Below are 26,656 nucleotides of genomic sequence, written 5' to 3' on the forward strand. Positions count from 1 at the left end.
CAGAGCGTGGGAAACGGGACGAGTACCAGAGGTCTGGAAAGAGGCCTCGGTCATACTAATACCGAAACCCGGTAAACTACTTACAGCGGAGAACATGCGGTCAATATCGCTAACCTCGTGCGTAGGCAAGACGGCGGAACATGCCATACATAACAGAGTATCGCGGTACATAGAGGAAGAGGGCCTCTTCCCACATAACGTGGTGGGCTTCAGACCGGGCCTCCCCACACAGGACACAATTTCGCTACTCAAAAAGCATATAATCGACGACATGACCAGAGACGCCAGGGGCATACTGGCCCTGGACCTAACGAAAGCGTTCGACACGGTCAAACACAGATTTCCAATGGAGACGATTTCGGTGATGGGGTTCGGCCGAAAATTCGACTCTTCCATAGACTCCTTCCTCGGAGGCAGATAAGCCACGTTAAAACTAGGACAGGCCACGTCCGATTGGTACACGCTGGGCGCGAGGGGCACCCCACAAGGGGCGGTGCTCTCGCAACTATTATCGAATCTAGCAATGAAAGGGCTCTCGGACGGGCTGACGAGAGTGACCAACGTCAATCACGCCCTGTACTCAGACGGCATTATGTAGTGGTGCCCGGGAGGGTCCGACGCAGAAGTCGAGCGGGCTCTTCAAGAGGCGCTGGACACAACGGAAGAGTACCTGAAGGAAACGGGACTCCGTCTGTCATCCAGGAAATCGGAACTGTTGCTGTACAGGCCCTCGAAACAAGGCATGAGGAATTTGACGCTGATCGATCAAATACCAATCAAATTACACACGAGTGCCGGCCAGCCGATCTCCCGAGTGGACACTATAAGAACCTGGGGCTGCTAATTGAGGCCAAAGGCGGTAACACGCAAACGGTCATGAAACTCACGTCCAAAATGGAGAACATGCTCCGGCTGATCCTCAGGGTGATGAACCGCAGGGGAGGACTCAGCGAGAGCAATCTCATCAGACTTTACCACGTCTTCCTCATGAGTCACGTAAATTACGTAGCCTCGGCGCTAAAATAGGCCAAGAAAGACTCGGCCATGATAGAGACACTGGTGCGCAAGATCATCAAAATCGTGCTAGGTCTTCCGATCACTACAAGCACGGAGCGGCTCGATCGGTTAGGGGTCCACAATTCACTAGCAGAAATCATCGAAGCACAGACCAAGGCACAGCTCGTGCGGCTGTCGACCACCAGGGCCGGCAGACGCCTCCTAGAAGAAGCAAGGATAAATGCAGAAGCAGAGGGACCCCGAACGTCCTTACCTGTACACAGATTCGCGATCGGCGGCCAGAGCATTCGCCTCGGGCTCGATATCCCGGGAAGCGGCGGCCGTTCTCGGCAGCGAAGGAATCGCGGGTCATCACATCGTCAAATGGTTTCAAGCCCACATGGGGGCCGACGTGCACCCCGACTTTCCGAACGCCAACGAGCTGGCGCACGGACGCGCGCGAGGACTCACGCACCGCGGCGATCGTGGCGAGCAAAGTGGCGGGGAGGGAGGGGAGCTCCGAGACCCGCTGCTCACCTTCAACGAAATAACAACACACTATCAGCTGTCGAGGAGGACCTTCCCACTCCCCCACGCTAAACTCACTAGACCACAGTCATCGATATTCAGAATGCTTCAGACAGGGTCGTTCCCTTTGAGAGGCAGACTGAGCCGTTATTCACCAGAAGTAGAGCCGCAATGTCCGGAGTGTGGCGAATCGTACTGCTCGCTAGCGCACATGCTCGGGCAATGCTCCGCGTTAAGCGGCACCGTATTCAGTAAACAAGACTGGGTGGAAGCCCTGCGAAGCGAGGACCACCAGACCCAGCTCCGGGCCGTCCAGAGGGCCCACGAAAGGGCGGAGGCTCACTGGCTTCCCGTCACAACGTGGGTGCGGCCCGCGACCACTGCCGACCACTAAACCAAGAGTGGGTGGGGAGGGGTCCCTCAGGACTCAATAAGGTTATTTACTGCTGCTCTGCAGCACAGCAGGTGGGCAGGGCACTCGCGGTCGCATGGCACGGCGCGTAGTCTTTGGCAACGGCTATTCATTTGTTTCCTTGTATGCATGTGGGGAAGGGGCCAAGAAGGCCCATACCGACACGGAAGAAAGACTCCGTGGGAACGTCGATTGGATGAAGGTGGCCAGCAGGTTGCGCACATGGCTTCTTCCAACGCTGGCAGGGGTCGCAAGCCGCAACGTAACGTCGCACCGAGCGGTAAAGGCCTGGCCAGAAGAAGCGACGTCGAACTCTTTCGTAAGTGCGGGAGATGCCAAGGTGTCCGGCAGTAGGCGCGTCGTAGAGCTCAGCAAGTACAGTAGAATGGAGATGACGAGGCACAACTAGCAGTAAATCTGGTCCATCACAGCTGATGGTGCGTCGATAAAGAATGTTGTCATGTAGCACAAACATTCTGGTAGAACGATCCGATTGTCCTGAGGTCAAGTGTTCAATGACCGACAGAATAGAGTCGTCGTTTCGCTGCTCAGTAACGATGTCGTGAAAGTCAGAAATGGCCAGAAGGCAAGTGTCGGCATCCTGTTCGTCATTGTCAGGAGGATTGACGGGATGACGAGACAAGCATTCGGCGTCCAGATGCAAGCGGTCGGACTTGTACATCACAATGAAAAAATACCCATGAAGTCTGAGTGCCCAGCGACCAAAGCGGCCAGTCGGGTCTTGCAGTGACGATAGCCGCCACAGAACATGGTGGTCCGTGATGACAGAAAATGGTCGGCCAAACATGTAAGGGCGAAATTTAGCCACTGCCCACACAAGAGCGAGGCACTCGCGCTCGGTGATAGAAAAATTGCGCTCTGCTCACGTTCACGCTCATCTACACTCACCCACATTCGCACTCACCAGCCTTTATTCACCCAGATCCCATACACGCCAAGATAATTTGCGCTCTGCTCACGTTCACACTCACCTCCACTCACTCACAAACACCAGGTTCACACTCACTTCCACTCACACTCACAAAACTCACTCACGTTCACACTCACCTGCACTTGCAGTAACAGGCACTCACTCACCTTCACACTCACAAGCACTCACCACGTCACCCTGACTTCCACTTAAGAAGCACTCACTCTCATTCACACTCACCTCCACTCACACTCATTCATGTTTACGCTCACCTGCACTCGCGCTCACAGGCACTCACTCACGTTCGCACTAACCTCCACTCACTCACCTCCACTCACTCACAAGCACTTACGACGATCACGCTCCCTTCCACTCACACTCACAGTACTCAGTCACGTTCACACTTACTCCACTCACACTCACAATACTGAGTCATGTTCACACTCACCTCAACTCACACTCACTGGCCCTCACTCGCATTCACCTCCACTGAGACTCACTGGCGCTCATTCGCAATCACGCCTTTGAAATGCGTGCGAGTGAGTGCCACTGAGTGTGAGCGGAGGCGAGTGCGAGTGTGAGTGAGTGCGCCGACCTATGACCTGTGCCCTCAAAAGCAGGCTACGCTCAAAGAACAACCATACCCGCGAACACATACGGCGATCCTGGAAAATCTGATCAGCGGATAAGGCGCGTTGGCTTTTACACATCAGTCATCGCTACTTCCAGAGTTATCGTTGGTGCCCACGTGTGTTCCAGAAAGTTCTACACCATTGACGTCGCGCATACATGAAATCAAGTTACACAAGGTTCGGTGACAACAGGCAGCGGGTAGACCCATCGATAACATTACAGAATCTTCCAATACATGCAGGTGCGTCCTGCGTTTGCGATACCATTTAGGCGGTGTCACCTGGTCAGCGGATAAGCAAGTACACGTGTCAATATATATATATATATATATATATATATATATATATATATATATATATATATATATATATATATATATATATATATACATATACATGTATATCCCGCGGTGCCATGGGCGCGTTAAAATACGGCGCGCTTCCTGCCCTTGCGCACGGGAGATTGAGCTCACCGTGGCACGCGTTCACTCGCACACAAAGCGTACAGAGGTCGAGAATGATGTTATCATGCGACGAACCTGATACGTATGCATCGCAAAGAACACCTGTAGCAACTGCAGAGGAGATCAACCCAGCGTGCTTCCACCTACCTACCTTGTACGCGACAATTCGCCTTGTTTCTCCATCCCCACTTCGCTCAACGTTACCTACACATTCCTCTAGGTGGGGTTAACTTGCCGCGCGCTCAGCTCGTACTTTTCTCGGCGCACAATTCTATTCACCTCCAGGCGCATTCCTCGCTCGCTGCGCGGCTTCAGACACCGCCAATTTCCCAAGCTGGCCAGTTACGCTTGCGCGTACAATAGGAAAGTAACCTTTCACGTGAATAATATATGCCTGATTACTCTATGACCTTTGAGAACTGGCCGGATTAAGGGTATGTGGGCGCGCTTGGCCATCGCATAGATGAATTTGAGTCATGTACTTACGGAATATTGTAGGATGCCCAATAGCCCTGGGTCTGCACTAAGGAAGTGACGTCAGCGGACACGGAGTATCCTCTGCTGAAAAAAAGGAAGAAACGGAACATTTACACTTTGGTGGAGGTATGTCTGGGGAGGGCTATCTATATAATTCTGGCAGGAGCAATGTGAAATACTGACTGGACACGTTAGGCACAGAATAAAATTTACCGCGCTAGTGGTGGATGCTTTATGCGCAGAGGTACAGGAAAGTTGCAAGGAACACTTCGTAACTAAAACGTGGACAGAAAGCAACATTTTCTTAATGGCTTCCATCAACCGATTTTCAAAGCATTTTTTTCCCCGGGCATCACCCAAATGAAGACAATTTGATTCCTCCTGCATAATAATGCAAAGGAGTAACACAAAACGTGTTCTGATATTACTGGCTAATGATCATGGGTGAAAAAGGCGCGTTTATGAGAGTTAAACACGTAATACAATAAGCATGCACGGTTGCTATGTAGCAGCTTTCCTCACGTTCCATCAACACTAGAGAGACTATCCAATCATGCGGCGTCTTGTCCTTTGCAGCACTGAGTTATTTTTTGTGATTCGGAAAGGTTACGTTTCCGCAAAACCTGTAACTGCATGTTCTCTCTTTTGCCAGGGAGTGCACTGTTTACAACCAGCCACTGCGTATTCTGTGGAGCATATGATCTAGCCAGATAAGCAGGAATGCTTACATTAACATAGCTGCAACTGTTAATCCGCGCACGCTCACTTCACAGTATTCTTACAAGGAAGGCAACGCTCATAAACAATTTGCATTCTGCTATTCCCTCGCTTTAAGAAGACAATGTCTTCCTAGCTGACTTCAGACGGCCTTGGCGTGTATGGGATCTGGGTATCTTGTAACCACTTCAATAAAAACAGTGGTAGGTCAGATCGCTTGCAGACGTGGCATGAACATGAAAATAGTATGAAATGATACCTCGCCATGCCGATATCCCGCCGCAGTAATCAGTAAAATATAACTAAGAAAGACTGCAATTAGCCCTAAGCGAGGTGGGACGCGAGCCTCTGCGTCGCTCTCGGCTTCGGCTACGCCACCACTGAGTGTTGTCTTCACTGCCGCGCTTTCCGCCAGACAGCGCGGAGTTCGGGCTCTCCGCAAAAATCCGGCGACCACTGAGCACGTCATAATGGAACGCGAAGGTATTGACTTGGTACAGGTAACGTACACATTTTAGAAGCACTTCTTTTTAAAGTTGACGCTAGCATCAACCGGTCAGCTGTCTAGATAAGCAATAGATGTTAGGGCATTGTTGGGAAAAAATGTAGAAAACAGATCGACACGACCGGATCTGTATAGGATTACGTAGTGGTACTACGTAGAGACGTTTTGAAGAAAAGAAAGAAGAGTAATGTATCCAAGATGCTAAAATAAAAGGCATGCATAGCAAACCTGTTAGCTCAAGCAGGCTGAGTGGCTATTTGTTAACGCCCCGTTGCAAAGGGAATGCCAATTAATTATCATCATCATCGGGCACTCCGCGCAAATCTCTCCGGGCAACTCCAGATAGAGTGCCTAGACAAATCCAGGCTACTCGTTCGAGTGACACCTAAGAGAACAGACGTGCCAACTCAGCTGCCTTCTGTAACTGAACAAGTAACTTAGTGCAATAAAAACCACAGACACACGAAAGGCGGACAAAGACAATCGCTAAGTTACATGTTCAGTTTTGGAAAACGAACTAGCCCAACAATTCTTCAAGTGCCTTCTCAGAGCAGCAGGAACAGCACGCCAGAGCGATAAAGTTTTATTAAACATTTCGCTCATTTAGTAGTCATAATGAACATAAAAACAGTATGAAATGATACCTAGTCTTGCCAAGCTCACGTAGCAATAGTAACAAAGGGTATAATCACGAATTCACTGACAATTACTGTATTCCCTGATGCAAGATTTGAGCGCAGGTCTACATGTGTTTTCATTTCACGTGTCAGTATTTTGTATCATGATTATAAAGGAACGCGGTTTATATCTGAAAGAGAACGCTGTGAGCAGCACGCTTTCTTTCCGTACAGACGACGCATGCTACCATGGCACCATATCGCAGCCAATGTCACCGCACAGCCCGTCTTGCGCGGCACTACGCTTTTCTTACGCTTTCGTTCCACCAGCGACGAGAGCGGCCCTTCGTAGCGGGGAAATCCTGCCACCAATGTCAGCGGCGACAACACCCAAGGGAGCGTCACATCGAGCCTACGCGTCTGCGTGCGCGTACGCGGGTGACGAAGGGAAGGGCGGCCAGTCACACGATACGCGCACACGTGCACGCTTGGCTGCGCGTAGCACAGGGTTGACCGACCAGTGATGGCGGAAACTTTCGTCTGTGGCTTTGAGAAAAGATGATCCTCAATTTCATTATCGCTAGCCATTTTATTGCGAAAGCAATACTTCTCGCACTTTCGGCCCATCGGTGGTCGTGGCGCCTCCTTACAGAGCTACGCGTCACGTGAATGTGTGACGTCACGCCCGACCGAGAGACGGGGCCCCAGCTCGCGGTATCGATGGTGGAGGCGAAGCCTTGCGCGCCGCTGCTTCGGCGCTACCGAGAGAGGGCGCTCGTTGGTGTGACGTCACGCCAGACCGAGAGACGGGGCCCCAGCTCGCGGCATCGATGGTGGAGGCGAAGCCTTTCGCGCCGCTGCTGCGGCGCTACTGAGAGAGGGCGCTCGCTGGTGTGACGTCACGCAAGGAGGATAAATGGGGCTACAGCTCGGCACTTCGCAGTGGTCGGCGCGCTGCCTTGCGCTGTGTCGGATGATGTATAGCCATAAGTTTAACAAAGGGCAACCATGTCCACACCATCAGCCCAACCAAGGCGCAGCCAAGCGTATTGCTTTCGCAATCTTCCATGCTTAACCAAGCTAAGCCTTCAGCCAATTTTTTTATTTAATTTATCAATGTTAGAGATAGTACATTGTTTTTAAGTTGAGAAATGCACGCCCTTTGTATCTACAGATCCTTATGGCAAGAAAAGCTACACCAATGATGAACATCACGCGCGATAGCGCCTGCTTGCTCACGACTGCAGCTGACATCTGCGCGCGGCCACACACGACGTTGCTGTCGAGCTTTACCTTAGCCACTTGCTTCACCGGCATCGGCGTTCTCTTCCCGCAATGTACCACATGGGAAAGAAGCTTTTGCTGCTGCTGCTCTTGCAAAGGCGGCGGGAACTCAGCGTCTGCGGCGACGTTGGTGGGTCCGGCCAGTTTTTCAACGGCGTAAAGAAGGACTTTACGGCTGTGAGTAACTTCTTTCCTTTCGGTGATCAACAGTGGTAGAACTAGGAGCCAGTGATTGGACATGGGGACTTCGTCGCGACAGCAATTACTTATCAGCGCTTTTAAGGGCGCGCATAAGTGAAATGGTTAAAGTAGTAATGCGGGGATCGTACTCGCAGCGCGCGAACGCCCAATTCGGTGAACAGTATCGCGTCGTCGGTACAAGGTTCGCCCAGGTTGATAGCACCGATCGAAACGATAACGTGACGTACGCGAACAGAGGGAACGACTAGAGAAGGGTGTAGTTCGGAAAGCGCGAAAGCATCGGCGAAGATCGGACTGATTAGCCGCCGGAAGCACACAGATCGTATATTGGATACGTGCTGACGAAACCTCACGACGTTTCAACAGCCGTCTGTCTAACCCGTGTAGGCAGTACGACATACTGTCACTAATTCTTCAGCTTCATAGAGGAAGAAGCACCGGATTATATTTAACGGACAATCTGTAATACTAATTTGGAGCTTCCTTCATTATTAACAGTAGACCATACTATTTATACAGAGCTTGTGTAGCGCCCTCTTGCACAAAACTTGTAGGGATTAAGTTCTGTAATACATTTTCTGCTATTCGATATTTTATTTGATATCCAGCTTATGTTTTCTTCATTTGATTAGATATTCGATTCGAAATGTACTTTTTCGGTATTGACACATCCCTACAAAAAGTTAAGGACTGCTAGTTTTATTTGCGCCGTTAGTATAGCACATAGATTCAAGAACTTCTTTTTACACGTCTTGGTTGTCAAAATGAAGCTTGTGGATCACATACGATTTCCTATATTGTCTGTCTCTCAGAAGTGTGACTTTTTAGAATACGAAGTGTAATGTAAATAAATTGTGACCTGGCAGGTTAAAATGCTGTGCGACTAATTTCGGAAGTTTCTTGGCAGTGGCCGCACGATTTTTAATATACCGTTGACTGGCTCTCCTGTTTTGCCGAACCACTGTTTGTATTTAAGTACATAAACAAAGCAGGGGGTAAAATTAATGATGGCTAGTGGCTATACGTGTGTGTCAGTGAAAAGTGTACAGCTCCTGATACCTTCGCGTGCATGTGGGCAGGGCATGGTCTTGCTGCCAGGTAATAATGCACCATTTTTTACAGATGCAACGGATACGGCAGGATGACCACGGATTGTTCTACAAGTTCTTTCGCAAGGCGCCGCAGCTCTTGGACAAGCTATTGAGCTTTGTCGCAGAGGACCTAACATGGCAGCACCACATTCGAGGAACCCCTGGAGCCCGGAGAACGACTTGCTGTAGCATTGAGGTTGGTAAAGGACAGTTGCCCCTAGAGTAATAATGTGCGATTGGAGGAATACAGAACACCGTTTCTTTGTCATCTAATGCATCATTTATTTTATTTTATTTACATATTACATTTTTACATGTAGAGCACGTAGCAAGCAAAGCAATGCGAAAGCTTATGTTCCTAAAACGGGCCCTGCGATACTCTACGAAGGAGGCCAAGCTCTTGGCCTATGTTACAATCATACGTCCTATCTTAGAATATGCGAACGTGGCGTGGTTTCTCTTTGCCCAAAATCAAATCGCCACTCTTGAGGCTGTCCAGCGAAAAGCCGCGCGGTTTATCTGTAACCGATTTCGGCGCACCGACTCGCCTACTCAGATGCTATCCGAAATCGGCCTTCACACACTAAGCAGTCGTGCGATGCTGTACCGACTCAAATTTTTGTATCTCATCCTGCATAATAAGGTACATGTGGATTCTAACACCTATATTTCCTATAACACATCCAGAGAAACCCGTCACAAGCATCACCTAACACTCCAAGAATATTCTTGCACTAACAATACATTCGGCTTTTCGTTCTTCCCGCGAGCAGTTCGCGATTGGAATGCTTTAGCCCAGACGGTAGTCGCTCAGCCCACTCTTGACAAATTTGTTGAAATCGTTGGCGCAACAGTACTGTCAACTACTACTAAATGATGTTATCAACATTGTCTTTACCATTGTATTAATTACCAAATGTTTTTGGAAATGTGTGATGTGAAATGATGCATGATGCTATCAATTGTATAACCATATGCTTATCCTTCTTCCTTTTTGTCTCTTCGCAAAATATTATATGTAATTGAAATAAGCTCTTTGTGCGTTATGTTTTTTCCATACTTATTGCTGTTAACATAGCTCCATGAAACTCTACTCTTGCCAAGTGCCCTTTTGCATTCTTATGTAAATGCCTGTAACTACTATGTCTACAGACCTTTCTAACCCACTCCTGTAAAAATCCCTGATGGGATTGACAGTATCACAAAATAAATAAAAAATAAAATATTACTGCCCGCCGCCTTTTGGAAGCCAAATCAGGAAGAGGTCACAACACATTGAAGCAAAACAAAAGAAAGAAGGAAACGACTGACAATGAGTGTGCATAAAAAATACTAATAGATAATAATAATAATATAATAATAATAATCTTTATTTCTCTCTTTCCACAGAATACAGAAATATACACAACTGACTATATATTAGCTCATCAACAAATAAAAAAAATGGGACACAACATGCTGATACGAAACGAGAAATAGTAATGATGGTACTGACAATGCGCGTGAAAAGAAATGCAAGAAAAAAATAATCGCATGATCACAGAGACTCAAAGTTTCCACTTACTGCATCACCAGTGTAGCAGTTACGGCTAACCTAAAAAAAAAAACACTGCCATTGAATGGCATCGCACAAAAGCTACCTCAGTGCTTTTGACCTTGCGCGACCTGTAAAACATGCACTGAGGAATGCTTGCACATGTGGTATTAAACAAAGGTTGTAGCTAACCTACACAAACGAATTTTGATCGTATGTCACCCGAAAAGGGCCCCCACAGCCATGGAGATCATTGTAAAGAAAAATTATGTCATCATAATTAGTATTCAAACAATTGAGACATGCGTACTATTTTTTTTTCAACTTGCATTCAAGCTACTTGACATCCCATCAAGACATAAAAGACGTTGCCTTGACTTACTGTGTGGGGATTGAGGCGGCTAGACTCTGCAGTGGTGTGTAAGTTATATAGTGGCGATCGTGCCTGCAAAGCATTAAACAGCTGCAGAACAGCATGACAGCCGCAGAAATTCCTTACATTTGTTTCAGCTCAACAATTTTTTTAAAGCTCACATGCTGTTCACGGCTCCCGTCAGGTAGCCCTGCTTCCTGCCAGAGAAGCAGGGTCATACGTATAAATGTCTCATTTACACACTGCCTTCAATGTCACTGATTACGTACAAACACTTTGGCCAAACATCCAATGCAGAACATGCAAAACCAACTCTGGAACTGAGCCATGGAACACACAAAAAAAATGCAAGGAATGTGGCTTGTGGATGATAGTTGTGGGAGAGATAGAGGTTGTCTATGTTGGCAGTGAACCTCGCCTCCTGGCTATGTGGTGGCAAGACTTTTCCCTCTCTGCTACCTCTTCTAATAATAATAAAACAATTTGAAAAATGCTTGCGCTGCTAGAACGCCCCGACAGGCTTTACAACTTGCAGTATATAACCGAAATTTTCAATGGGGTCTGGTTGAAGCTCCATTGCATTTTTCTTTACAGCCATGTACAGGTATCTGTAGATGTATGCACAAACTCTACATGCACAGGTGGTGAACTCAAAAAGGTTCATTGCTGCAAGACAGGCTGAATGAGTAAACACAGATGAAAGCGATAAACATCTGTCTTGCAAAAACAAACCTTTAGTTGCAAGTCAGTGCTTCTTTATCGTAGATGTGTTGCTAAAACATGTTCACACATCTCTACAGCTGCAATGGCCAGCCAACCAGGCCCACAGATATCAACGTTATGAAATTCTTGAACAATACTGCACAAAAATATGGATACAACACAATGTAAAATGAACAAAAAGGAAGAGCTGAGGGGCTTTGACATGACAACAACAGACAAGGAAACGTATATAAAGCATAAAGAAAAATAACTGTCGTTTTATTTGTAATGTCAACATCACAAGGAGAAGGGAAATGAAAGTGGACAAAATATAACTTGCCACTGATGGGAGCTGAACCCAAAACCAATTGAGCTGGAGGCTATTCCACCTTCAATTTCTTAGAATGTTTATGTGTATTAGATTAGGCTCTTGGAGTGTTCTTGCACGCGTAACAGTGGCTAACACTACCAGGGTGAGATCTAGTACATGCACATACAGGCTCAAGAAAGTTTACAGAGGGATAGCCATTGCTGCAGCTGTACTGGTAAAGCAATGCAAGCATAATTCAAAGGTTGTGGGTTCGTCTCCTATCAATGGGAAGTTACCTTTTCATATGTGTACTTTCATTTTCTTCCTTATTTTTCCAATTCGATATAAAGTAATTAAATTCATCAATGATTTCCTTTTGTTTCATTGTCTCTTGGCTTTATTATACAGAAATTATACAATAAAAAAACATTAATCTTTGACTTACTTTCCTACTTGCATCAATTTAATTTTATTCGAGATGCTTATCCTCACTGACCCCTCTCATGTGTTTGAGCAGAGAGATGGCAAAGGTTTGAGGTCGTCCTGTGGTTTGCATCTTTTGATTGCACTTGAAACATTGCTTAATTCCTCTAATATTAACTGACTCTCATCTTTCTTTTTCCTTTTCCTCCCTCTTGACGTTGCTTCAGAAGCAATGCTTCCCAACGTATCCAGCCTGCGACTACCTGCTGAAGCCAGCGATGCTTGTGACTGCGACCTGCTTTGGTGTGCCTCAGAATCCTCAGGAACCAGAACTTCTTCAAACATCGGTGATTCAAGAGATTCCAAAATGTCCTGTGACTCCACAGACTCATGAGACGCCGAAGACAGAGTCGATGCTGGCGCTTGTGACTCTTCACTTGACGGTGATGACACTTCAAGTGTTTCCAGATCAGAAAACTGGCACATTTTTTGTTAAGATGTCTGCAGCACTTCCCTCCTCACTCGATGAGGGCACTGGCGGAAGGTTGGTTGACGTCCTGCATGTGAGCGTAATAAGGTTTGCACATATTGTCAGTGTGTAAATAATGTGCCAGTCTGGATGCAAAAATATATGAAGGCTGAAATCCGTCCACATTTGTTTTAGTGTGTGATTTTATTAGAGAACACCGAAGCTCTGAGTAAGTTTTGTAGGGACAAAAGTGGCTTGCCTACACAACCAGAATGAACAGTTTCTGCATGCGCTTAAGTGTAGCTTTTGTATTTTTTTCTGTTTCCGCTTGTGATGCATTTAAGCACTTCTTATGAGATCTGCATGCCTAAAGACTAGTGATTACTTCTACTCAATACAGTGCATGATATTTGGAATGTTTCAGTTTTGAAATAATTAGCAGCAAGCATTCCAGTACATTTAATCAGTACAACCACTTAATAAATTTCTTGTTGAAAGACCTATGCTTGCACTTTCTAAACATAGAGTAGTAGTATTGTTAGGTCTTGCTTTAGCATAAGGCTCTCTCCTGTTCTAGTTTTTCTGCTTGAAACGTTCTTGGCTTGTAACTTTGTTTTCGTTTCACTTGTTTGTAAACTTCATCTCATTCTAAACAGTTTTTTTTAACTGAATGTACGTCTAAACACACTGTGAAGCTGTGTACGTAGTAGTCAGTGCATTTGTTGTTTGTATTTAGGAAGTTACGTATAATAATATTTATTTTCTTGCCATCTGCCTTGTAAAGGGTGTTTTGGCCCAGCAAAGCTGACCTTAGCGAGCAAATCCTTCCACAAGGTTTCTTACAGCCGAGCTTTTTTTGCCTCTTCTCTGGACTTTCCCACCGCTGCTCCTACTGTCTTGCCAAATGGCTCTTACTGAATGCCTCATACTGATATTAATGTAGTCGTTGAACCATTTTCATCCAAGCTGACTACTGGCTACTGTCTTGCACGAATGACCAGTACCGGACGTAATGCAAATACCAATTAAATTAATGTAACTAGATCGTGGTTTTGGCATGTAAAATTTTAATAATCATTTTTTGCAGAGTGCGAATGTGTTTAACTGGATCATCTAGTCTTTCGTTGGGAATTTTGCTAAGCAGGAACAGCGTTCTCCACAAATATCGTGGAAGCTTCGCTTAAACCAGTAACCACAGCACCTGGGATCTGCAGAATAACCGCAGGCTGATAATTAGGTAAGGACACTGCTGAGCAGACACAAAAAGAAGAATTATCAATTACACAGCTGACAATGTCGTCAGTAGTATGGTGCATTTATTCCTATGGCATGATGACACTGAATGAATCCCTAAGCAAGCTAGGTAGTATTTGAGGGTCTGTGATGAAGCACCGATTTGCACAGTGCTGGCAAGCAACAAAATGCAAAATTAAAGCTGTGCATTGCAGTGCCCAAGGCACACGTGAATAAAGCAACATTCAATACTCGGTTAAATACTGGCCATTGACTTGCACGCTGCCTTCTATGATTAGTGCACAGAATAAAAAAAAACTGCTTGCACCTTTTGTGTTTTGTTTTTGTGTGTGCATCATACAAGCCCTTTTCTTTTTATTCATCCTGCTAATTTGTATGTGATATTCTCTGTACTTCTCTCTTATGCTTTATTGTTAGGTTTTTATGTGCTATGTTACTTGTTATTTTGTACCTGCTTTTCTGCTTTCTCTGCTCCCCACTGCAAAGCCAAACTGGCTTTGTGGGTACCTAAATAAACATACAAAACTATCCTTGTACTGCTTATATGTCCCCTTACCGGATCGCATTTAACGAAATATGCGATAATCGGGGCAGCGATGCCACACAAATATTTTATTGCCAATTAGACAAAGCTGAATATAATGCATACTGTGCGTCGAATTACTTGTGTAAGCACAATTTTGAGTCGATTCCCATAAGTGCGGTGCACTGCCAGCTATAATACAAACATACGGCATCGCCGGTCAACGTGGTGAAGGGAAAGCACTAGAATCCCCTGTTTCATTTTTAACACGCTCGCTAAGATGGAAACTTCAAGATCACTTACGGTCTACACTGCATTGTGTAGCGCAGAAACATCATCTGGTCGCAAAAGAGCCAAATGACGTCGTCGTGAACGTCTACTGGCACGGCGCGGCTCTTTTCTTTCTGAAACGTCTTCCCAGGCACCTAAATTTATTCCCCAGGGACTTCCGTTGCTTCTGCAGCGCTGTGATAACGTCATCTGCATGCATGAAACGCGTTTTCGACATCTGCAAGTTGGCTGATGAGAGAGGCAGCTTATACCAGTGCCACACAGCTAGGCTTTCGATCGCGAGCGAGCGCGATCAAATTTCTCGATCACGATCGGTTCTACGCAGATTGTGCGGTACAGGCAATTGTGATCACAAAATCCGACCCCGATCGGGCTCGATCGCGATCGAAACTGCTCCGGTATGACGCCCGTATAAAATTCCGAGCACTCACCTGTTCGGCAGCGTTGGGCATGACGATCCACGACCACCTCGTCATGTGTTTGTTCTAGTGGCGCTTGTGTTTCGCCTGCTACCAAAGCGCAGGTCGAGCCTCAACGCAGGCGATCAGCGCTTCGTTGTTGATCGCCTCCATAGCCTCTGTGCTCTATCGACACGAAACCAGCAGCGACTCCCGGCGTCTCCGCACGATTCTGAAACTTCAACAACCTTTCCTAACCGCCGAAGTGTACATGCGGCCCACGTGACGTCGGTGCACAAGCTGCCACTTCCGTCGCGTACGCTCAAAATGACGCCCAAGATGAAGAGCTCCTTAACGCGCGCGATTCCTGCGCTTCTGCCCTCTCTAGACGCGTAGGACAGGCGCGTACGGCCTCGTAGACGCGTGACGCGTAGCCAGGCGCGCACGATTCACCGCGTGTGGTTGGGCCTTTACTCGTGGCCGCTCGCTATCCCCCCTTGCAGGAGCAGTGATCCCCGTCACACACACACACACACTGCTGCTGAGGTCAGTCCGGTACCGCGGTCTGACCTTAGCAGCTGATGCCTCGGACGACCGTAGCCCTCCCCACCTCACATTACCCTGCCCTCCCTCGGAAGCAGAGATGAGATCGCCCACGCGGCGGCAGATGCCGTGGCCGCCGTCAATCGGCGCATGTGCAGGCCGTTTCCCCTCCCCGCCACATACACTTTCCGCCTAGTTCTTTCACTGTACCCTTCTCCACCACTTTCCTCCTCATGCTCTTTCATTTCATGCTGCGCGGCGTGTTCTCTTTTATCTTTTGCTACGCTCGTTCGCTCGGTTACGCGGCGGAACGTCGCCGACGTTCCGCCGCGTGCTATGCAGCGATGTTGCTTCCGATCTTGAAAAGAGCCTTGCCAGTGGATCTGTACATTGGATTCCAGTTAAAACAAAGTGAAATGATCAGTAGATCTTCAGCACAAGATCAGAATGTGGCTTTACGTCAAGAAGATATTCTTGGGCGTTTGATGAAATACATAGAAGATCAGGGAGAGTGCAGAGAGGAATTGTCGAGAGAAAGGAGAAAAAGCTACGGCAACAGAACGGAGAGTAAGCAGTAGAAAGAACTGTTAATTTTCAAAGTACAGCTGCAAAATATTGCATATTTTAACGCGACAGCGTTAAGGAGCTCGTGTTGCAGAAAAGCCGGTGTCGTCGGCGTCAGCGGCGTTGGCCGTGAGCGATAAATCCCAGAAGGCACTTCATAAATAAAAAAACATCTTGCCAGATGGGTTAGGTGGAATCGAATCAGGGTCTCCGGAGTGTGAGACGGAGACGCTACCACTCAGCCACGAGTTCGGTCCTTCAAAACGGGACAGAATCGCCTCTAGTGAATGCGGCGTTGCCTTAGAAACGTGCGTATCAAGTTTTACGGCGGTGTATATCGGTAATTATGATCATGTAACTTACAGAAGTCGCAGTTTCACGAGTAGCGAAGTACGTTTCCACTACATTTCATCTGCGCTCTGCGCACACGCAGAGCCATCTTGCGGCAAACACAGAAGACCCCCTCCTCGCAATGTACGACGCTGCCCCGGCACGTGGCGCGCCACTCGCCCCATGATCGCGTCCGCCTTCATGGCGCGTCGGGGCCCGGCTATCTGTGCCGATCCCGACGTTTGGCTGGCGTAGCGCGTTTGAGTAGGCGTTGCGAACGGGGTGCGATAATGCTATCGCGTTCCACTCTTGAAGGCGAAGCTTAAGCGTCCTCCAATTTTTGCGAGAATACGACCCATTTTACTGTAGGAAAACAATGTAGGAAAACAATGTCTTATGAAGACAAGAAAATGAAGCTCAAAGAGGCAAACAGGTGTTTCCGCTGTAGCAGGCCTCACCATACTGCTAAAATATATAAGGCAAACATTAGATGCAAGGTATGTCAAAAATGGTATGCGACGTCTATGTGCCGAAGCAAAAAACTGACTGCAAAGTGTACAGCATCTACTCTTGGTGAAATTGAAGATCAGGAAGAGAAAACATCAACTTGCCAGTTTATGAACCTCTCATCAAGTGTTTTTCTGCGGACTGCAGTTGCATTAGCAGAAGGTAGGAGGCAGTCATGTTATTGTCGTGTTCTGCTGATACTGGAAAGACCATTCATACTGAAAAGCCTACCTGAGAAACTTGGCTGTAAAGTTAAATGAAAAGAAAGGCTCACGATATGATCATTCGGAGGAAGTCAAAATGAAAAAGACATGAATTCGGTTGAAGTTAAACTGAAAAGTACCTACAGTAGTGAAGAAGTGTTATTGGAAGCACTAGAGAGAGACATAATTTCAAAAGAAAGATTACCGTTCCTGCCTATATCACTACTAAAGATGTATGAAGACGACATATTCAAGCTGGCTGACAGTTTATGTAGAAACACATCATGCATGGAAATCGGTCTACTTATTGGATCAGACAAGTACTGGAAAGTAATGCAAGGTGGGATCCGGAGACTAGAAGAAAGCTTGACAGCAACAGAAACCATATTCGGCTGGACAATACAAGGTCAAGCTAAGATATGAGCAACAATAATGGAGAGAGACAGAGAGAGAGAGAAAAGGGAAGGAAAGTCAGGGAGGTTAGCCAGTGTAAATACCGGCTGGCTACCCTGTGCTGGGGAAAGGGGTAAAGGGAATAAAAGGAGAAGGAAGAGAGACGAAAGCAAGAAAAATGCACACAGTAACGCGATGTTACGTGCAACAATAGTAAAAGGCGTTCGCACAATTCACGTGTCCTTAAGAACTTGAGCAAAGCCCTTAAGGCCTTGAGTGCCGAAACCCGTCTGGACAAGTGTCCTAGAACTTTCTCTTCTGTGAAGGGGCGATTGTCCAGTTTTTGAGCACGCTCATGAGCGCGTTTCTTTGCACATTGTAACGTGGACAATCACAGAGGAGGTGCGCGATCGTCTGTTCGCAGCCGCAGGGGTCGCAAGCAGGGCTGTCGGCCATTCCAATGCGGAAGGGATAGGAGTTCGTGAATGCCACGCCGAGCCATAGGCGGCAGAGAAGTGTTGCTTCCGTTCGTTGCAACCCTTGTGGAAGACGGAGTTGCAAACTTGGATCCAATCTGTGACGACGTGTGTTCGTGAATTCACTGGTGTTCCACAGAGTCAGTGTAAGCTCGCGTGCGAGGGAGCGAAGACTTGTGGCTTCATCTGTTCTTGACAGCGGTATGGGTACAATCTGGGCACCATCATGAGCCGACCGGGCAGCGTCATCCGCACTGTCATTTCCCGAAATTCCGCACTGACCCGGTATCCACTGGTAGATGATATTGTGTCCCTTGTCGATTGCGTAATGGTGGAGTAGTCGGATGTCTGCGACTAATTGCTCATTTGGTCCGTGGTTGAAAGGGGACAGCAGACACTGGAGAGCTGCCTTTGAATCACAAAAGAGGGACCATGAATATGGTGATTCGGGACCTATAAACTCCAGAGCAGCTCGGATAGCTGCGAGTTCTGCAGCCGTCGATGATGTAACGTGAGACGTCTTGAATTTGGTGGTGACAGATTGAGCGGGAAGTACCACTGCTCCAGCTGAACTTTTATAGCAGACAGAATCGTCCGTGTAAACGTGGGTGCGTTCTTTGTGTTTTTCATGTAAGAATGAAAGGACGGTTTTTTTAGGGCGAAAGATGACATCTCCGTTTTCTTCTTGATGCCGGGAATATCAAGAAGGGCCTGGAGTGGATGCGGGCACCACAACGGTAGGGATGGTCGTGCTGCAGGTGTGAAGTTTGACGGTAAACTTCCGTGGTTGGCGGAAATAATTCTTATAAACGCTGAACGAGGTCGAGCGGCAGGGAGGGAGGCGAGATGATGCGATGGAAGTCGGGCGAAGTGCCTGATGTGCACCCTTAAGGAGTCGACATGAAATTACGTATTGACAGGGTGGTCATGCGCGATGGCTATTGTTGCTGCCGTTGATGCACACCTGGGAAGGCCGAGACAAATTCGCAGAGCTTGAGCTTGTACCGATTGGAGGGCTCGGAGGTTGGTCTTACCAGTCCCACCTAGTACAGGTAAGCTGTAGCGTAGGAGACCCAAGAACAGTGCGTTATAGAGTTGGAGCATTGCACTCACAGACGCGCCCCATCACTTTCCTGCAAGAAATCTGAGCACGTCTGTTATCATTACTAGTTTCCTTTTTAGGTAAGAGACGTGAGGACTCCAGGAGAGGTCTCGATCTATTATTACTCCTAGAAAACGGTGCGTCTTCTCGTAGGCAATAGGTTGTCCATTAAAATTCCAACAACGTATTGTCTCATTGCTTTGCGCGTGAAAGCGACTATAGAGCACTTCTGGGAGGACACCTCCAAACCTCGTGCTCGAAGATAGCTGGATGTTAGTGTGGCCGCTTTTTGCAGTCTGGCGCGCACCTGTGGACGCGTCGCTCCTGATGACCAAACGCACATATCGTCTGCATAGATCGACACATGGACGGATTGGTGAAGGGTGTGAACCAGGTCGATGAGCACGATGTTAAATAGAGTGGGGCTCAAGACTCCACCTTGCGGTACTCCACGGTAGGTGTTGTGTTGTGATGATGCACCATCCTCTGTTTGCACAAAGAATGACCTGTCTACCAAGTAGCTGAATATCCATCGAAACTCAAGTCCCCCTAGGCCGACATCGCCCAAGGCGTCCAGGATGGCTCGATGTGTTTCGTTGTCATAAGCGCCTTTAACGTCCAGTAACATCGCCGCTAACAGTCTCCTTAGGTTTTTTTCGTGTTGAACAGACGAGACAAGATCTATGACGTTGTCTACTGAAGAGCGTCCGTGTCCGAAGCCTGCCATAGCGTCATGGTATATATTGTAGTGTTCTAGATACCACTCTAGACGTGTAAGCACCATCCTCTCCATCACTTTTCCTAGACAACTGGCCAGAGCAATGGCACGGTAAGACGCCACATCTAGGGGTGATTTACCTGGTTTGAGCAGAGGCACAAGGCGGCTTGACTTCCGTGCAGCTGGAACCGCTTCTTCCCGCCATGAATTGTTGTACACCTCTAGAAGAGCATGCCGGGCTGTTTGACCGAGGTTGCCAAGAGCTGCGTAAGTCACCCCGTCAGGCCCAGGCGATGAGGAACGTCTACACGCTGCCAACGCCGCTTGTAACTCTTCGATGGAAAACAGATTGTCCATACGAGAATCCCGCGAGATCGGAACGTCAAAGGGGTCATGTACGGGAAACGAGGATGGTAGACCCGCTACCCTTAAACAAAAATCCTCCGCTACGTCGATCTCTCGGCGACCTTGACAGAGAGCCAGGCATTTGAAGGGGTGGCGTTGTTGTGGTGATGTTCGAAGACCGCGCACCGTTCTCCATATATCTGATAGGGGTTTATGCGGATCAAAGGAATCACAAAAAGTCTTCCATCTTAGAGACTGCAGGGAGTTGATCCGACGTTGTATCTTCTTCTGTATGCTTCTCGCCTCCCTTAGGTCGTAGATGGACTTGGTGCGCCTGTACCTTCGTTCCACGCGACGGCGAATTGCTCGAAGTCACTCCAATTCTGCTTTGAATTCAGAAAATTTAGGAATAGGCATAAACACTCTTGTGGCTTCTCGAGCAGCGTCGTTAATGAGCTCCTTGATGTTGCCAGGTGGACATTGTTGGACATAATGGAGAAGTCAACCGTAATGGTACCTAACGTCACTATTGTAGAAAAGCCCATCATTCATGCAGTTGAAGGTACGGAAGAAGCCGAAGTCTCCAACGTACAGCATCATCAAACAGCACATCAAACATTACTCAAGTAATCCAGCAACCTTCAATAGAACAGCCGAAAAGCGAAGCCTTGAATCTCCTTGCGAATGCGCTCGGTATCGCTGCTGACGACTCCCATCAGGATGATCTCACGGGAGAGGAGGCGTAGTCGACGAACTCTGTCATTTGGCGAAGTGGACAGACACCATGTACGAGGACACGTCCAGCACGCCCGCGCCATCTAAGTACACCGAATCACCAGGGCCCCAAACAGTAGTTCAAATAGTCGAGGACTGTTTCCAAGTCATGGATGACGTAATTAAAACCGAAGTGGGCTCGACACAGCGTAGGTACAACGAAGTACAAGGAGCTGAAACTGTAACGAGAATGGTCGACGACTGCTTTCAAGTAATGGACGATGTAGTTGAAAGCTAGCCATGCACGTCCCTTACGATAACTGTAATGCGTGTGAGATTGGCGTCATCCGGGCTCTCTACAGCCGAGACAAACTCGAGATTGTTTGCAAATTCTGACCGTCACAGATTGGTAGGCGAGAATAAAAAGTCTCGAAGAGCCAGGAGGCCATTGGGACCTCTAAAGTCCACATCCGCCGGTTCTGTGTGTTCAGGGAAGTGTCGAATGCCAAATTTTGGTTCCTCAGACGCATGCGTAAAGAGGGGATCGCAACTGTCCGAAGACTCTGACTCACAGCGCCTTCCTTCATTTCCAGGCCTCAACGCAAGAGTTGAAGCAGATGTCAACAGGCCTGATGTTGTCGGCTCAGGCAACAGGCCGGACGTCGTTCATCTGCGTTCTACCTATCTCTTACTAGAGCCAGTAACAGGACTTGTTCAAGACACTGTGAACAAAGATTTCGCCATTGCGAAATCTTTGCGCATCGCGGCTTCAGGTGCAGCATTCAGTGGCGAGGAGAAGGAATAAAAATTGCTACCTCTCCCGTAATCGAGAGTGCATGTAAGCATGAAATGGGAACCGGCAAACCAAAGTGGTTGGAGATGATAGTAGCCACACTCCTAAAATGGGTGCAGTGCATGTTCGCAACGGCATACCGCACCACGTCATACTGTGCGCTGGTCAATATGGACGCTGCGTAGCTAGAAGAAGAAAACCGACTGAAGGCGGCACGACAAGCAGCGAAAGACGCCAGAAGGCAGAGCGCACTGCTCGTCTCGAAGAAAAGCGCCTGAAAGAGGCGCCACATAGCCTGGCGTGGTCTCTCGACGTGGCGTAAAACCGACGCCGCAAAACTCACCTACCACTGGCGTTCAAAAGAGCACAGGCAACCCTGTCTCAGTGCTAAAAGAAGCCAATGAAGTGTATGGTGCCCTGTATTTGCCTTTTTGAACGCCTCTATTGGAAATGACAAGTAAAACTTGAGCCTGCTAGAAGTTACAATTTGAGTGTTATTGTGAACACACATTACGAAGAACTCGGAAGCAATATTTTTGTAACTTTTTTGGGTGGTAACCAGCGTATGTAATGCAATCCTGTACAATTGGTTGGGGGCCACTGACGGCATTTTCTTCATTTTTTACTAGTTGCCCGCATGGTCTCATTTTGTTCTCGCAGCTTGCCCAGGTGGTATCGTTCGAGTGCCCAGATGACCGCTTTGGCTTTTGGCTCAAGGTCACTTGAAGGTCGCCGACAACGGCACGTAAAAGCATTTGGAGTTTAAGACGTCGAGTTGTCTTTATCGGGGGGATGAAACATGCGTAAAGTAGAACCGGTGATAATAGAGAGGGCAGGGCAGGCGAGCAGATTCGCGCACTTCTGGGGAAACTGACTAGAAAAACTTTTGTTTGAAGAAGGATAACCAGCGAAGGTGTATAGGGATGAATATATTGACAACTATATTGATTTATGTGCTTATTGCTATATTGATCGAATAATGACATAAAAACGTGACTTCGTGCTTTCTATAGCCTTTTCTCATTCGTTACCACAGTGATGATAGATTTGTGTTCACTGTGGTACACCGCAATCCGTTGTACTTCTGTGCTAGACACGTTCTTGCTAAAGGTTAACTCTATACACGACCGGTGACGCGTGGTGGGCACACTGACGTCCGTGTAGCACTCAATTCCAAGCCGTTCCAACAGGAAAGATAAAATCCAGTTCCGTTGGTTGGCTCTAGGCTGATCTTAAAGTCGACGATTGGTGGGTACACTAATCCGTTTTATTATACTTTTCCACCCTCAAATGGGAGGGAAGGAGTACCGCCATTCCACGTTTTATTAGTGGCCAAGAAGGTCATGCGTCATAACATGGTCGATACGATAACATTCAATGTAACCTCCGCGACTGATAACATCACGCAGAAATCATAATGAATGAATGATAACCTTCAGAGCGACCGCCGCGACTTGTTATCGGGAACCATATTCGTGTCTGACGATGGCGCGAGAGAGTCAGTTACAGACTTTCGAAGGAGAAACTCAAGAAGTTTTATGAGACAGGGATCACGCGACTCGTTAGTCACTGGGACAAATGTCTAAATGCTCATGGAGACTACTTTTAAATAAAGTGCCTGGTTGGTCATATATTCGCATTTGTTCATTTTCGTTTGACCTACCCGCGTATATTTTGCAGAACTCCTGCTTCTTTATGTGTTCTCGGTTGCGACTATAATTTCGGTGCAATTACTCACAGCACATAACCAATGACAGCTGCTCCTGCGCAATACACTAGAAGAAACGACAGCGTCATTGAGATTTTTCCCTGGTGTTTGCATATGTACGAAAATGTAAACAAGGTTTTTGAAAGACAGTTTCATTAATAAATTCGTCCTCAACTTGTTCATTTCATGGCCTCTATGCATTTTTCATATCAACAGCATGCACACCTTTGCTGGTTTCGAGCTGATGTATTTCTAAAGATCGTAGGAGTTATTTTGGGCACAATTTTTCAAAAATACTAGTATATTCTTTCATGAAAAAATATATATATATTTTACTTGACAGTGCGTAGCGTTCAAGAGTTCGTTTGCAGCATCTTTGGCAGTGCCAGTGCAGTTATTATAAGCAACTGAACTGGGAGGCAAGGCCCCAAGGCAACCAGTAGGCAAGCTCTTTCAAGCAACAAAGGACTTAATAATGAAACGCCAAAAAATGAAAGTGTCGAACTCAAGAGATAAGATAGGATTCGCGGAACTGTCAAAAACTGATCACCAAGGCGAAAATAAGTGATATTCGAAACTATAACGTGAGAAAGACAGAAGAAGCCGTAAAAAATGGACACAGCGTGAAATCAGTGAGAAAGAAACTTGGTATAGAACAAACCAAGATGTATGCACTGAAAGATAAGCAGGGTAATATCATCAGCAATCTCGTAGATATAGTAAAAGCAGGGGAAAAATTCTACACTGACCTGTACAGTACCCAGATGAGTAAGGATAGCTCAATTAGAAAGAGTAATGAACAAGATACAAAAACTCCTCCTTTAACTAGCGATGAGGTTAGACGGGCCTTGCAAGACATGAAACGAGCAAGAGCGGCAGGAGAAGATGGAATACCAGTCGATTTAATCAAAGATGGAGGAGACATAGTGCTTGAAAAACTGGCGGCTCTTTATACGAAGTGTCTATTGACTGCATGGGTCCCAGAAAACTGGAAGAATGCAAACATTATACTAATCCACAAAAATGGCGACGTTAAAGAACTAAAAAATTATAGGCCCATTAGCTTACTCCCAGTATTATATAATATATTTAGCAAAATAATATCCAATAGACTAAGGACAACACTAGACTTTAGTCAACCAAGGGAGCAGGCTGGCTTCAGGAAAGGTTACTCTACTATGAATCACATCCATGTCTATAATTAAGTTATCGAGAAATCCGCAGAGTACAATAAGCCTCTTTATATGGCTTTCATAGATTACGAAAAAGCATTTGATTCAGTAGAGATACCAGCAGAAATAGAGGCATTACGTAATCAACGAGTACAGACCGCTTACGTAAATACCGTGAAAGTATCTACAGAAGTTCTACAGCTACCTCAATTCTACACAAGAAAAGCAGGAAGATACCTATAAAGAAAGGGGCCAGACAGGGAGACACAATATCTTTAACGTTATTCACTGCGTGCTTGGAAGAAGGGTTCAAGCTGTTAAACTGGGAGGGCTTAGGAGTAAAGATCGAGGGCCAATAACTCAGCAGCCTTCGGTTTGCCGATCACATTGTTCTATTCAGCAACAATGCAGACGAATTAAAACAAATTAGTGAAGACCTAAATAGAGAGAGTGTAAGAGTGTGGTTGAGGATTAATATGCAGAAGATAAACATAATGATAAATAGCTGGGCAAAAGAACATGACTTTAAGATCACCAGTCAGCCTCTAGAGTCTATCAAGGAGTACGTTTAGCTAGATCAATTACACGTAGGCAACCCTCATAACGGGAAGGAAATTTACCGAAGTATAAAAATTGGTTTGAGCGCATATGGCACACATTGTCAGCTCGTGGCTGGAACTTTACCATTATCATTTGAAAGGAAGGTGTACAATCAGTGCATTTTACCGTTGCTGACATATGGGCCAGGAACTAGGAGACTGACAAAGAAGCCAGAGAGCCAGTTAAGGACCGCGCAAAGAGTGATGGAACGAAGATTGCTAGGCATAACGTTAAGGAAAGAAAGAGAGCGGTTTGGATAGAGAGCAAACGGGTATAGACGATAGTCTAATTGACATTGCGAGAAAGAAATGGAGCTGGGTAGGTCATGTAATGCGCTGGTTAGATAACCGTTGGACCATTAGGTTTACAGAATGGGTACTAAGAGAAGGGAAACGCAATCGAGGACAACAGAAGACTAGGTGGAGCAATGAAATCAGGAAGTTCGGAGGCGCTAGCGAGAATCGGTTGGCGCTGGACAGGGGTAATCGGAGATCGCAGGGAGGGGCCTTCGTCCTGGAGTGAACATAAAACAGCTTGACGACGACGACGACGACGACGACGATGATGATTATTATTATTAATGTATGTGATCCCTCGACAAATTCATTAAGGAGGAGGCAGAGCTGCAGAGCCCCCCGCCCCCCAAACGAAATTTCTGGCTACGCCACAGATGTCTACGTATCTCTGCCCGAGTTCTTGGACCGGTTCTTTATCTGATAGTGCTTGGTTATGCACTAGTCTTATGATGTTTTTGCTGTGTTCCAGATCCAGCAGCTGTCTGAGGAGGTAGGAATCCCTGAGTCTGCCACTCAGTTGGTCGAAAACTTGGCCCCATTTCTGCCTGGCAAGCTGTTGTGCATAATCCTCTATCTCTTTTGAGAGCTTTGTAATTTTAATGCGCATTGGCTGACTGAGTTTCTCCGTTTGCTACCTTCTCTAGAGGCTCGAATGCTTTCCACATATTTAGCAGCCGACTGTCCACAGGTTGTGGTGCCTCTAGATTAATTTGGTTATTGCTTTAACATGATTGATGAGATCTTTGACCCTTTCCTCAAGGTTACTTATCTCATTCCATGAGTTTTCATCTTTGAGTTGCCTGAATTTGTACGAGTTCGTAATTTGGACTTGTTTCTTGCCTCTACTTCAGAGGTTTTTGGCAGTTATACTAGTTGCCACTATGTAGTGGTCACTGCCTAGGTTAGTCATGGTGTCCTGTCATGTCACTTGCGCTGCATACTTTGTGAGCGTCAAGTCCGGAGACGTGTTAACCTGTGTGCTCCTGTCAATTCTAGTAGGGGTGACTGGTTCTGTGTCTAGCATAAGGCGCGCATCCCTGAGGTAATTCCAGAGCCGCCT

General features: G+C 46.9%; 1 protein-coding gene across 5 annotated transcripts in view; it reads right to left on the bottom strand.

The window, feature by feature from the left end:
- LOC126519729 (putative phospholipase B-like 2) overlaps nucleotides 1-26,656 on the bottom strand; it is a 252,868-nt gene that overhangs the window by 63,628 nt on the left and 162,584 nt on the right. For 3 of the 5 annotated variants that reach the window (XM_055065362.1, XM_055065361.2, XM_055065360.2), the window contains one exon: nucleotides 4,450-4,524. In XM_055065362.1, the coding sequence (XP_054921337.1) occupies nucleotides 4,450-4,524 (75 nt within the window). The remainder of the gene's footprint in view (nucleotides 1-4,449; nucleotides 4,525-26,656) is intronic. The other 2 variants (XM_055065364.2, XM_055065363.2) reach the window with 1 other exon arrangement.

Source organism: Dermacentor andersoni, chromosome 10 (genome assembly GCF_023375885.2).
Source record: "Dermacentor andersoni chromosome 10, qqDerAnde1_hic_scaffold, whole genome shotgun sequence".
NCBI lineage: Eukaryota > Metazoa > Arthropoda > Arachnida > Ixodida > Ixodidae > Dermacentor > Dermacentor andersoni.